This window comes from Pyrgilauda ruficollis, unplaced genomic scaffold (genome assembly GCF_017590135.1).
Source record: "Pyrgilauda ruficollis isolate IOZ18807 unplaced genomic scaffold, ASM1759013v1 scaffold211, whole genome shotgun sequence".
Lineage (NCBI taxonomy): Eukaryota > Metazoa > Chordata > Aves > Passeriformes > Passeridae > Pyrgilauda > Pyrgilauda ruficollis.
Genome location: NW_024520429.1, coordinates 81,903 through 95,540, shown reverse-complemented (window position 1 = coordinate 95,540; position 13,638 = coordinate 81,903). Strand labels below are relative to the sequence as shown.

The window sequence follows — 13,638 nt, the reverse complement described above, 5'->3', positions numbered from 1 at the left end:
GTCTCTGAAACCACAGAATTTACAAAATCAGTCTGGCACCACCCAAATATCTGCCAGCCCCTCAGAGAGAATCCCAAGTGTTCTAGGCCTTGGCATCACATTTAGGTAGCTGTCACAATCCTGCTGAAAAACAAACAGATCATGAGGGAAAAAAGAAAACCAGGTGTAATTTGGACTTCCATATATAACAAAAGCACAAACCAAAATGAAAACCCAGAAGCATGGTGATGGCTCACTCACAACTCATAGCAGAGATGGTTACGAGCAGCGGATGGGAAGCCAACGCATCAAACACAGCCTCAAAAGAAGAGCCCAAAAGAACTGTAAAACAGAGAGAAACCCAAAGAAAAACATGATAAAAAAAACCAACAAAATGAGAAAAAAATTAAACAGAAATGAATTAAAAAACATTCAATATTGTATCCCAACAGAAACCTGTGTCTTGTTTAGCTGTTGTCATCTCCCATCACCCTTCCCAGGGCTGCTGGCCCATCCTGTGCTGAGTTTCATTTAGACACGAAACACACCAAGCCTTTCGTGAGCCTGTGTGATTTGTGAGTGCTCTGTAAGTGGTGAGAGGGGGCCCTCTAGGGAAAACCTTCCCCTGCCAGCATATCACACCTAATAACTGGAAAATAAAACCTGAGAGCAGCCATGCAGACAGCCTTACTACAGGTCACTTGTATGCTTCTACTGTGCTTTTCCTTCCTACAATTATCTGATGTGTGCTCCTCCCTTCCTCCCCTAACCAAACTCTAATAGCCCACAAGGGGATTTGCTCCCTCATCTCTTGCCCTTTTCAGCCAGAGCTGAAAGTTCTAACATTAGCATGTAAGTTTCTAAAAATCAACAGTAATGTCCCCTTTCCTATTTGAATTGGTATGGGTTCTCAGCTAAGATATTTGTTTTTTTTTCTGCAACCACTACCTTGCTTTCTCACACTCAATCTCCATACAAACAGTGGCTTGCCAACTTTACAGGTTTCACAGCTGGCAACTTCAGGCATGTTCCCTTTCCCTGGTGACTGCTGCCGTGCTCCACTGTCCGTGGGGGATGCAGAATGGTGGTTTGGGAGAGAGCAGGATGAAACTCAGTGCTGCTTTTAGGTCACATGAGCTGTCATTGTATCTGTGAATGGCACAGTAGAGAAATCTGAGGGACATCCTCATTACAGGCTAAAATTAATATTATAATATATTATATAACCTTAAAACTCAATTCAGTGACCTGAGGAAAGACCTTGACTGAGAGATACTTATTCCAATAGAAATCAAGTAATCAAAAGGAATCCACACAATGGAGTTTCTTCTACTTGAGTCTCACTATTCCCCTTTCCTAAAAATGTGCAAATCCTAAGAATTCCATAAATTTTGCATGAAATTTAGTTTTGAGAAAGCTATTTAAGTCTCTTGCTATTCTTTCCAAATCAAAAGACACAAAGCAGTTGAGTTAAAATGACATTGTTGCTACTTTACTTCAGGAGAGTTCAAAACTTCTAATGAATTTAACATCATTAAAGACCAAGGTATTTTGTCTTTTTAAATAGCATGCATCACATGATTACAGCACCTGAACTTGTGCTGAAGATCAGAATGTCTTTCTCACAGTAAAAACAAAGAACAAGTATTTTTTTTAGTCAAAAGCTTATTTCAGTTGTAATCCTATTATTCAGTTATTATGATTTTTAGCAAGAGAGCTTTGGCCTCAGAGCTGCACTTGTTTCTTACATGCAAGGTCCCATAAGGTAAAAAGCTGCACAGAATATCCCCACAGAAAGAACAGAGTGCTAAGTAAGAAAGATAAGTTTTTCATCCACTGAAACAGACCAAGGGAACTACTGAAATGGAAATGCTTTGGAGTCACATCTCCTTTGGGATTTAGAGCTCAAAACACTTTCCTGGAACCAGATGGAGATGATGATTCTTTTCTATCAAAAGGAAGAAGACAAAAGGCAGCTGTGGCAATCACTGAGGTACAGCACACTGAAGTTCAAACCTCCCCACATGTAAACCCCATCTCCCTCCTTCCAGAGTACTCTCTCATCCCTAAGCCACAGGGTGCTTTGAGATGCAAGTTTAAGAACACACAAGTTGGAAATGATACCTTTTGCATGGAATACATGAATAATTATTACCAAGAGGGAGGAAGTGTATGACCTGGCAGCAAATGCACTTACCTGACTGAGGGAGATCTGACCTGCAATCCAGCTCAAATCCAACATTCACTCACCTAGGGAGCAAAGCCTCTGCTCCCTCATCACCAGCCACAGTAAGAGTTTTATATTCTTCCCTCCATTTTCCAGCATAATCAGAGCTTCAAGTGGAATAGCATCAACCAGAAGGAAATGATGCAAGTTTAATGTAATGTATACCCCCCTGCAGCTTGGTAGTAAAAGCACTCAGAGACGGAAAATGGGATCTCAGTCCCCTGCAGGTATACATAAAATTTGAGCCTGAGTTGTCTTTCCTTTTTCCTCACCCCTTTAGCAGCTGCTGTGTAAAATAAAACCAACAACAACCTGATGTAGATGACCTGAGGTCACCCTCATTGACCCTGGGCTTTACGGTGAGGAAAGCAGAGAAACAGCCACATGTAGAAAGATAACAGATTCCCTGCTTGCTAAGAGAGTTTCAAATCCATCACCAAGTCTGCTTTTCATACACGTGATTTCAACAGCATTGGACTTCTGTAACGGTGGCATTTTAAATCAGAACATAATCTCACTTCTCAAGTCCAAATTTGCTACTCCAGCAATTAAAGTAACAATGAGAACCATAACATAATTTTTGTGACAATTTGTTTTATAACTAACCTGTTCCCAGTGAAATTGCATTTCTATTATATATTAAATGTGCAGTGTTTTTAAGACCTTGGTCCATTCTTTTTCCCTTCCCTCACCTCTGAACAAATGTGACTGTGCTTGTTTTCAGCCTTTCCTGTGATTATCTTTTAACAATACAAAGTTTGAGGCAAAAATTATGTTCCCACCCAAGGTAATATAGTAATACAGCTCCACAAATCTGTTATTCTACTTCAAAATGTTCATTTCATATGTAATACTACAGATTTACATGTATTTCAAGTACAAAGCAAGTATAAAGCTACTGGGCTTCTCTGACTGAATATCTGGGGTATTAGGATGTAGAAGTTCCTGTCCTCTGTGTTATTTTATAGCTCATTTTCCAGTGGGGGGAAAACTAGTTAGTAGAAAAACATGCCATCATCTCCTCTTCTAATATCTTGCTCACTGCAGCAAAGTTTATTTTTAACACTATGCACAGACATTTGGAAAATAAATACCTTTTTCTCAATTAGCTGACACATTTCTTCAGCCTTCCTCACGCTCTTCTGCACAGGCTGTGCACTGTCCTGCCTACACCATCATCCCTGTGCCCACTGACTCCCAGAGCCGCCCTCGTGCATGTGCAGTCTCTCCAGCAAGGCACTGCAAACTACTGCAGTGCAGTCTGAGCCACAAGGAGATCGAGATCTAATCAATGGGCTGCAGCTGACTAAGCTAAAATAAAATGCTTGCTGAGCAGAACAGTCCACTGTCATATCCTGCAACGGGAGAGAGGCTTCAGGAAAAACATAGCATCTATTTTCAAATAAATATTTAAGATCAAGCTGCTAAACCCTTGAATGCTTGCAATTAATATTAGTGGAGCCACAGGGAATGTGTTTCTGAAGTCAGGGTACCACAGAGAGAGCAAAGGCACAATGTCTTCTGTACTGCACGTGACAAAACAGGCAGAGCCAAGCATGGATCAAGTTCTTGTCCAAAACCTGACCTACATTAGCACAGAAGACCTTCACGACTCAGAACACCTCCATTATATAAGCATATGTTGTTCATCATCTGCATAACAATGTTTATGTTCATTTCCCCCTTCAAGTTCATAATTTCTTCTCAGCCTTAGCTCTCCATATCAAACAGATTCTGCTAGTCCAGCTCTCTGCTATAAAAACTAATGCAACATGAAAAATTTGACTTGTGCCCATTCTAAAGAAGAGAATTCTACATATTTGAAGAACCCAAAATTTTCTCAGTTCATTACCCAGTTGTTTAGTTCTGTTGTCTTAGCACTGACTACTGATACTGCTGCATGGCAAAGGTGGGTTGTACAACCAGGATGTCACAGTGAATAAAACTGCTCGTGTCTGTATCTGAACCACAGCAGAAGGTTGCTAGGGGAAATAACACTTAAATCCTTAAAACAGATCACTGCATCCTGTAATAGCAAATTTGTTATGAAAGGTCTTGGGATTCTCCACAAAATGGACTTTTTGGGTGGGAGGGAATAAGGGAAGGGGAGAAAATCAGGAAGAAAAAACTGGACTCATTTCTCAGAAGAGTATCCTCAGTAACTGCAAGCACTTACTAACTAGTATTTTACAGACTTCAATAAAATTCCTTTCATTCATCTTCTTGTTGTGATTGCATGTTATAATCACAATCTTTTCAATCCCATTTCACACAAGTTTATCATTATTGTCTTGTGAACACAGCTTAGATCTGCAACACCTTCTTTGAAACTGGACAGGGGGTATCCTATGCATCAGCAACTGTTACCTCATCTAGATTTGTACAAAGGCACTAAAAAGGTGGTGTAGTTTTCACCAGATCAGCCTATTCCATATGGACCATAACAATTGCATCACTGGCTCTATTCATTTCAGGTAACCTGTCTCCAGTCCTAAAGGAGATGCTTCTGGACATCCTACAGGTAAGGCCACAGGGAGCTGGGCAGATGTATTCTCTTTCATCTGGTATGTGCAATACTAATTTTTAAAAGGTGTAATGATGGTTCAGGCCTCACACATCAGAATGAAAATTTGACACTCTCTTAAAGAACAAATTACTAGCTTAATTAATTTAGCAGAAATTTAACTAGCTGGGATAGCTACCTTTCTAATTAGGAAAAGTCTACACAGCTTTTCTAAGGGAATGTAGCACATCAACAGTTTTCTCTGCAGCATTTGTGCATATAGGCAAGGGCAAGCTAGTCTATACAGCACAGCTGAGTTTTCAAAAACAACAGCCTCTCAAAAGGTCCACACTACAAGAAACTGCACTGCAAAACACGTTTCTCTCTCATTTGAGTGGTGTCAACTATGGCTGTCCTTTAAAGAGGCGACAAACAAGGAGTTTTGAAACCAGCCAAATTCAGACCATGAGTTCCTTTAAAAGTTTAACTGTGAGGCTGCTTCTTAATGTTTAACAAAAACTTTGGCATGAAAAGCATGAAAATTTTGATTTACTTTTCCCCCCTCTTTATGGCATTTATAAGCATCACAGTAAACTGATAACTAACAGAGCTGCAGCAGCTGAGACAGCACTTAAAGCAAGAGCGTGAGGGAGCCCAGGAACTTTGCTCAGGACACTGTGGGCCTCACTGCAGTAATGGTGGTGATGAGCCACAGGGCCTGGTACCTCACATGAACAAGATCAACAGAATCTTCACAGAGCCTCGGGAAGAGAAAATCAAGAACCCAGCAATGCAAGGAGAAAAGGACAGCTAGTGGCAATACTCAAAGGAGTAACAGATGGATAGTCCCAAGAGAAGGGAAAGCTGGCAGCAGAAGAGAGGCTGCTGCTCCACATGGAGATCTGCAGGTGCAGAATTGATTAAGTATCCTGGGAACTGGTAAGGGGAACAAAACCTTGCCAGGGAGCTACCTGAGCCTCAATCAAATGTCTGTACAGGGAAGCAAAGGTGAGCGATGGTCACTGAAGATTCCTTCCTGCAGGAAATAAAAGTCCCCATCAACTGACCTAAGTCAATGTCTCAAGAGCTTTGTGGCTTGTTGGGAACCCGGATATGGGATAATAAGGACAGATTGCCAAGTTTGTGTGGCCATTTGACTATTAACACTTGCAGCACATTCATGGGAACACCAAAAGCACCTGGTTTTCAAGCAGTGACCTTGAATATTCTGAGTGACTAAAGATCTCGAGGCATGGGGGTCTGGGTGCTCTCCTAAATCCTGCCAGGGAGAAGCTCAGGCAGCAGCAGATGCATTGTTCAAGTCAACATCAAGCTGTCAAAGATGTGGCTTTGGCTTCTACGACCAAAGGTCCCTTTTTGAGGAAAAAGAACTATTGGTGGAAGAAGGGACCCGTTTGACACAGGGCAAGAGCATCTCTGCAAAGACTTGGCATCTCATCTTGCTAACCAGTGAGGAGGACTTAAAGCAGGTACAGCAGGACAGGATTACTGTAACCTGAAGAGAAATAGAAGAACAGAGACTGTGAGGAGGTGCCCCAGGAGAGGATGATAGAAGCTTCCACATCTCTCTAGGGAAAGCAGCACAACAGAGGGCCCACCTCAAGTGCCTGTCGAAAACCTCTTACATGTGTGTAACAAAGAGGAGCAGTTAGTGCTCTATGTGCCACTGCAAATCTATGATCTCACTGGGATTATAGAGAATTGGTGGGACTGCTTGCATGGCTTGAGTGCTGCAATGAATGGAAAAAAGGACTGGGAAGGCAAGGAGGTGCATTTTCACAGGAATGGCTTGAATGTATGAAGCTTTCCTTGGAAGAGGGGATGGGACAGTCACTATTGATGGGTAAGTGATCAGTACAGGTAGCATAATTAGTTGTAACCACTTGCTACTGACTTAAAAACAGATGAAACCTTCTTTAAAAACCTGAGGAAAGCCTTGCAATTGCAAACCATGGTACTCACATGAGGCTTGGATTACTCACATGGGGCTTGGATTCCTCCTACATCTACTGCCCTGCATCTACCTACTGCAGAGACAACATGGCAGAGTGAAGCAATCCAGGAGTTTTCTTGTGAGCACTGAGCAGGACCAGAAAAACAAACAACAGATGTTTGTAGTGATAAGGGAAGGACAACACTGAAGAGAAACACAGTTTCCTGGGGAACCCAGTGGACAATGAGCTGTCCATGAACCAGCAGTGCCCTTGTAGCCAAGAAGGCCAATGGTATCCTGGGATGCATTAAGAAGAGTACTTCCAGCAGGTCAAGAGAAGTGAGCCTGCCCCTCTGCTCAGCCCTGGTGAGGCCAGTCTGGAGTGCTGTGCCGAGTTCTGGGATCCTCAGGACAAGAGAGACCTGGATCTCCTGGAGTGGGTCCAGCAGAGTGTGACAGAGATGATGGAGGGACCGGAGCACCTCAGTTCTGAGGAGAGGCTGGGGGAGCGGGGCCTGCTCAGAGAGGAACCTCATCAGTGTCTGTCAGTGCCTGACAGCTCTGAGGAGAGGCTGGGGGAGCGGGGCCTGCTCAGAGAGGAACCTCATCAGTGTCTGTCAGTGCCTGACAGCTCTGAGGAGAGGCTGGGGGAGCGGGGCCTGCTCAGAGAGGAACCTCATCAGTGTCTGTCAGTGCCTGCAGGGAGGGGCCGGAGCACGGACCAGGCTCTGCTCAGCGGGCACTGGGACAAGAGGCAACGGGCAGGAGCTGAGGCTCAGGAGGTTCCACCTGAACATGAGGAAGAACTTCCCTGTGCAGTGCCCGAGCACTGGGACAGATTGGCCAGAGAGGCTGTGGGGTATCCCTCACTGGGGATAGTCAAGAACCATCTGGATGCAATCCCGTGCCACGTGCTCTGGGATTACTTTGGTTGAGCAGGAAGGCTGGATCAGATGCCTCACTGTGGTCCCTTCCAACTTTACCCATTCTGTGAATCTGTGTGTGATTCTTCTCTCCAACATGAGATCACTCACCCAGAGTTTGGAAGTCTCAGGTTCAAAAGCTTCCTCTCCTACAGGAGTTCCTCATTTGACAGCAGAATACCACAAACACCATGTATTTAAGCCACAGGCAGAATGGGAGCAGGCATATTGAAATGTCTCTCATTTAAGCTTTATAGCTGTGCACAAAGTTAAGCTATATTCCCTAGAAAAGGGATGTTGGGATTCTCAGAGCCCTGCAGAAGGCCCTGTTTACTGTGACTAAGTAATATTTTCTCTGTCTTTCATCAGAAAGCATAAGTCTTGAGCACCAAAAGATGTTACCAAGCTGAATGAACCAGGAATACTTTGTGAATTTATCACTGACAGTACACCCTTGAGACATTAAAAAATTCAGGTCAAACATACCTTGCTGAATACAGATGACAGATCCTAACCAGAATTTGCCACCTTTCAAACAGGAGAGAGTGTGGCTTAGAGAGGCAGGGAGGAGCAGTAAGAAATCAGCAACTCCTCTGGCAGTCCTGGCAAGCTGTTCCTTGTTCAGAAACTTGTCCTTGAAAGTGTTTGAAAACAAAACACACTGAAAATACTAATTTTTTTTTTTTTATTTTATTTTTTTTTTTTGGTCCACTAGCAGTCTGTCCTGTTTTTCATAATAGCCAGAGTCCCCCCTTGCTAGCCAGGATGTTGCCTGTGATGCAAATGCCTGAAATGCTGCTGGTAGCCAAAGTAAGAGCCTTCAGCCAGGCCTGAGCAGCTCCCAGCAAACCATGGACACCACATGGCTACATGACCAATGCACATCTGCTCTGCCTATCCAAAGGAGTAACTATCAAAGCCTGACTTCTACAGCCCACAAAGAAATATCAAATAATGAGACTGTTGAGAACAGCTGAGCTTCCCTGATTGTCAACAGAGGGAAGAAAGGTTGCTGATGCTTCTTCACACACCTTCTGGTCTCAACCATCTTCTGTCTTTATAGAGCAATGAAAATTCCTGCAGACTGTTGCCCACCAGACTTTGTAACATGTGGAATGGGCAAGCTGTAAAGGGGTGAGACCATTCCTATGAAACAAATCTGTGCCACAATAGCTCTTCTCCAAGGACTAGCATTTGTGCTAATATTAGCATCCCATACAAGGGAGATCAGTTTTGTTTTCCTAGAAGCACAAGATAAATTCAGATTCAGAATAAATCTGGATTTAGTTACGTCAAGTGGGCCATAACTTCACAAATGCTGATCTATCAGGCTGAACTGTCAAGTAGCCATCCTCTGTAGAGACATAGAGATCAAATCCATAACACTCATCAAAGGCTCAGGAGAGTAACAGCTCCCTACATAAAAGCTGCTGGGACAGCCCTTGAAATGACCCCACTTCAAAGTTTTAATCAGTCTCTAGAAAGTAAGAGGCAAGAGGTAAGTTAAAAAAAAACCAACAAAACCCAGCAAATCCACAGCATCCTAAAGACCTGGCTCATTATCTGTATAACTAGAAAGTCATTTGGAGTTTTTTTGAAAAGGTGATAATAGATTGTAACTCTGAATTTCAGAGGATATGAAAACACCTGATATTTTTATGGTATTATTCATAAAGTATGACAGTGCTTCTGAAACTGTAGGAAACTGCAGAGAACCTATGTGAGCAGAAAATTTCTGTTAAAAAATTGAATATGACTGAAAGCAAAATCCAGACATGTTTCCAAAAAAAGGGAGTGAGCCTCTTCCCCTACTATCAGAACGAAACCACAGAAATACTAGGCTCAGGATTTTTCAGATAAATCTGGAAAAATGTATTCTCCATGGATAAATGAATGGAAAGAGAACGGAGAAAAAAGAATTTACCTTACTGGGTTGAAATAATCTCTTCAGTGAAAGAAGTGATAAAGTTCTTATTAAAAAAACCCAAATGCAAAAACATCACAAAATGCCTCATTTCTCTTGCCTTCATACCACCCTTCACCTCCATCTCCTTCCTAATCCTCAGTGCATTACTTGGGCAGCAATCACTCTGTGCTTCTCCAGACAAATGCTTTGTTCTGGTAAGTGGGACTCAAAGAGGTAGCAGGCAGCAGGGACACAAAAGGACCAAAGAGCTTAGTGATTATTGCATAATGTTAAAAGGCACTGAAATGAATATTTATGTGGTTTTTTGCTATATAATTTTTGTCAAAAAGCCTGACCCCCTGAAGTGTGGCGTGGGAGAATAGGTACATTAGGTGTATGAGACTACACCCTGTATGATCCTCCTATATCCCAAATAAATGGAGACTTTTCACCATTTTCAGGAAAGCACACTCCCACCCCTCTGGGGATGGCATGTATCTTTTCAGGAACAGATCATATGTCATTCATCCTTCTATGAGACCCATCTGTGGCAAGCAAGCAGTGAACCACCAGACTGAGCAGAATGAAGACAAACCTTTTCAGAGTCCTGCACTCTGAAAATCAAATGCCAGTTTCAAGCTGTAATAAACGTGAACTCTGACTGCAGAAAGAGGAAGGGAATGGGACTATATTTTGTGAAGGGCAATATGGAGAAGGGTTATCCCCAAACTAAAAACCATTGACAGAGAAGTCCAATAGTATGTAATGTGTGTCTTTCTAAGAATAAGAGGCAGGCACAACCTTTGGCGCAGCTTCCAACTACAGGGAAAAAGAAAACTGAAAAGACTTATGAAAGAATTTTTAAAAAAAGAAAATAAAATCTCCCCAGCTATATTCGTCTGCTAAAGACACAAAATCTGCTCACTGGCCTTTGCTTTCTTCTCACTCCCCAAACACACCTGCACTACAGAGTCTCTGTATTTAGCTAGCACAGTACCAACATTTTCCAGAACAACAATTATCTTGCAGGTGGAAAAAGTGTGCAGATCTGAAGCTGCAAGCCTAGGACGATAAGCAGAGATATTGTATGAGCACTCTCTGCTTGCACTGTGCTCTGAAATAAATCCAGGAATTCTCTCACAGATCCCAGAATATCTGAAGCTCTACACATCCTTATGAGTGACCCCAGATAACACCATGCTGGTAAAAGAACTGAAGATAAAACCCATATTACATGGCACAAGTCATGCCCCCTGCCCTTACCTCCACTCCAGGAAGGCACACTGAAATATTCCTGCTAGGAAATCTGGGTTGGGGCAGTAGACGTAAAATCAAAGTCAGGAAGGGTGAGAACAGCATTACAGGCTGCAGCTCACAGTAAGCTCAGCCCCAGAGATCAGGTCAGCTTTTAACTTCTAGCACACTTTTTCATCAAAAGCTTTAAGAATACATCAACCCGTTTCCCCAGACCACAGAGAACTGAACTAGACCAGTCCTCTGGGGCTACAGAAGTTACATGGCCAGCACTGGGCTCACCCTCTTTGTTAGTCCACATTGTACTCAGTAAGTATTGCAAGCCTGTGGAAAACACTATTATCCTAAAGGAAATAAAAGGAGAAAAAAAAGCCACACATCTTTTAAGACAAGATCTACCATCCCTTCTTAGATCCACAATGCAGCTGAAGTCATTTGCTGCTTCTCACCCTGCAGAAAATGCAGTGCAATATAACAACCACGCACAACAACAAAACAAACAGAACCACAAAACCTTTCCATTCCTAATCAGTTGCAGAAATGGAAAAAATACTGCTTGAAATGTACTTACTGGTCGAACTTCCCCAGTAGTGTTGGTGTACTGGCGGGCCAGACCAAAGTCTAACATGTAGCACTTCCTGTATGTTGAAGGTAACCGGCCCATGGCAAAGTTGGACTGGACAAAGAAGGAAAGAAAAGTCAAATTTATGCCAGCAGCTTGAGTAAGAGTGGCCATTTGTTAGCAAAATTCATCATGCAGCTCCCCATGCCTCTGGTGGAAACAAGTCAAAGAGATTTAGAATTTAAGATGCACCTTAAACATCATGATTAGAGAATCACTGCCTTGATAGGAAGTTCACTTTGCAGATGAGAGACTGAGGAGTCTCAAAACTGCTAAAATTCACATTATGTTAGCTAAATTTCTGCTGCTCTTAGAAAGAGCTACATTTAACACCACTAGTTCTGCAGTGAGAACTCCATGACTTGCTTAACAGGCTGGAGTTCTTGTAGGCAAATGCTTCTGTTCGTGGTTCAGCTGCTAGCATGAATTATTCTACCTTAACTCCCAGGATCTCCATTTACTGCATTGCATTGCCTAGATCTATCTGAATATTGAGGCATATAGAAAACACCAGGCTTGGTTCTTATTAAATAAACCAATAACAAGCAAACAGAGCAGCTCCTTTTTTTAACCTCAATCCTAAAGTTCCATCCTTTACCACGATGGGTGGCTGCTAAAGGATTTGTAGCAAATCACATCAGTGACTGGTTTTCAGCTGAATCCAGACAGCCAAAAGCAGCTGATTTTAAAAGCAGCAAATGCGTTTACTAGAAGCAAGTTGGTCACAGGTATGGCAGAGCAACAAGTGTTCAGGTCAAGTAGTGAAGAGCTGTGGGAAGAAGACTGGCTTCTACAATGAGACTTGGAATAACTGTGCCTTGCCTAGGCAGATGACCAACAATGTGACTATGGTTCTGACACTGGAAACTGCTCCAATTCTTTTGGCAATCACTCACACAGGATTAAGAGCATGATTTAGCTAAGTCAAACACATGAATTAACATTTATTCAAGTGATGCACCACAGAACAAGACTTCCTTTCTGAACAACTTTTACAGTTATAATTGGCTGGATTCCAAAGGACCATTCAGAACTAGACTGCTTCATCATGGGATCTTGACTGGTGCAAGTATGACTGACAGCAACCAAACTCACCACAGAGCAGCCTCTGCCAATAAAAGCTGGTTTGCTATGCATTTAAAGGAAGGACAATACAATATCACTATTCTGCACCTATAGAAAATACCAAACCTGTCAGACAGTGGGAGTGTGCAAGGAAGCCTAAATGTACCTGCTGAGACCTGCCCATACTCAGACTGTCTTTATTGACTCAAGCAGAACAGACAGACATAAAACCAAAAGGAAAATTTCCAAAACAACATACAGGCTTGATGTCCCGATGCAGGAATCCCACAGAGTGAATGGCTTCTATTGATTCCAGAATCTGTTTGCCCAGTCGCAGCGTTGTGCTCAGTGTGAAAGTCCCTCGAGGCTGACTCCTTCTCAGATCTGCAAGATTTCGGCCCTGAAATAGTCAATAGAACACTTAAACCATCACAGGAAAGCAGAGCCTTTCACAGCTGTGACTTCTCACATGCAACCCCAAAAAGCAGACATGCTACTCAGAGAGGAGCTCATGTCATGTCTGCTTTATTTCTTGTGCAAGATCTTCCAGTAGTTCATTTTAGTTTTGAAGTGATGCATTTGCTGATAAGCAGATATCAGACTGCTATCCTGGGAAGTCAGCTGGTCACTATTTGTACATTAAGCACAGCATGGACAGCAGTGCCTCACACTGGAGAGACCAGCATCTCCTTACTGTTAAACTCAGACCATACAGAAGCTGATTTTAGCACAACCTCTGACTGCTCTCTGAGCCTTCTAAAGATTAAAGCAGTACAAATTCGATCAGCAGGTCATGATGCTGCAGTTTCATCAGAAACTTCCTAGCACACACTGTCTGGTTCAAGCTCAAGCCAGCATTGTTGTGGCAACACCACAATGGGGAAAGTTGTCTATCAATAAAATCATACCCAAAATCAGGAGAGGAGGATTTTTCCACTGACTTATTACTTATCAAAACAAATTGCTAATTTACCTCCAGTTAATTAAATTTCTGAGAAAAAACAAAAGGACTACCACCTATGCATGAAAATCAAGAAAATTTAGGAAAGAAAAAGAAAAAAAGGACAGAGTAAATGCAAGAAAAAAAAAATCCCAGTGTTATTTGATGTCTGTCATCTCAGTTTTGTCTATACCTCTTTAGCTTTGTAAAGAGAAACTACTAAAATGATTGCATTCCATGGCAGAGTGCTCTTGTAACCCACAGA

General features: G+C 42.4%; 1 protein-coding gene across 3 annotated transcripts in view; it reads right to left on the bottom strand.

Annotated features, from left to right (window-relative positions):
- The window catches only part of TTBK1 (tau tubulin kinase 1), a 106,924-nt gene that overhangs the window by 54,005 nt on the left and 39,281 nt on the right, over positions 1-13,638 (bottom strand). For 2 of the 3 annotated variants that reach the window (XM_041468128.1, XM_041468129.1), the window contains 2 exons: positions 12,693-12,833; positions 11,318-11,422 (listed from right to left, as the gene is read on the bottom strand). In XM_041468128.1, coding sequence (XP_041324062.1) covers positions 11,318-11,422; positions 12,693-12,833 — 246 coding nt within the window. Of the gene's footprint in view, positions 1-240; positions 322-927; positions 951-11,317; positions 11,423-12,692; positions 12,834-13,638 lie in introns of those variants that run through there. The other variant, XM_041468130.1, reaches the window with a different exon arrangement.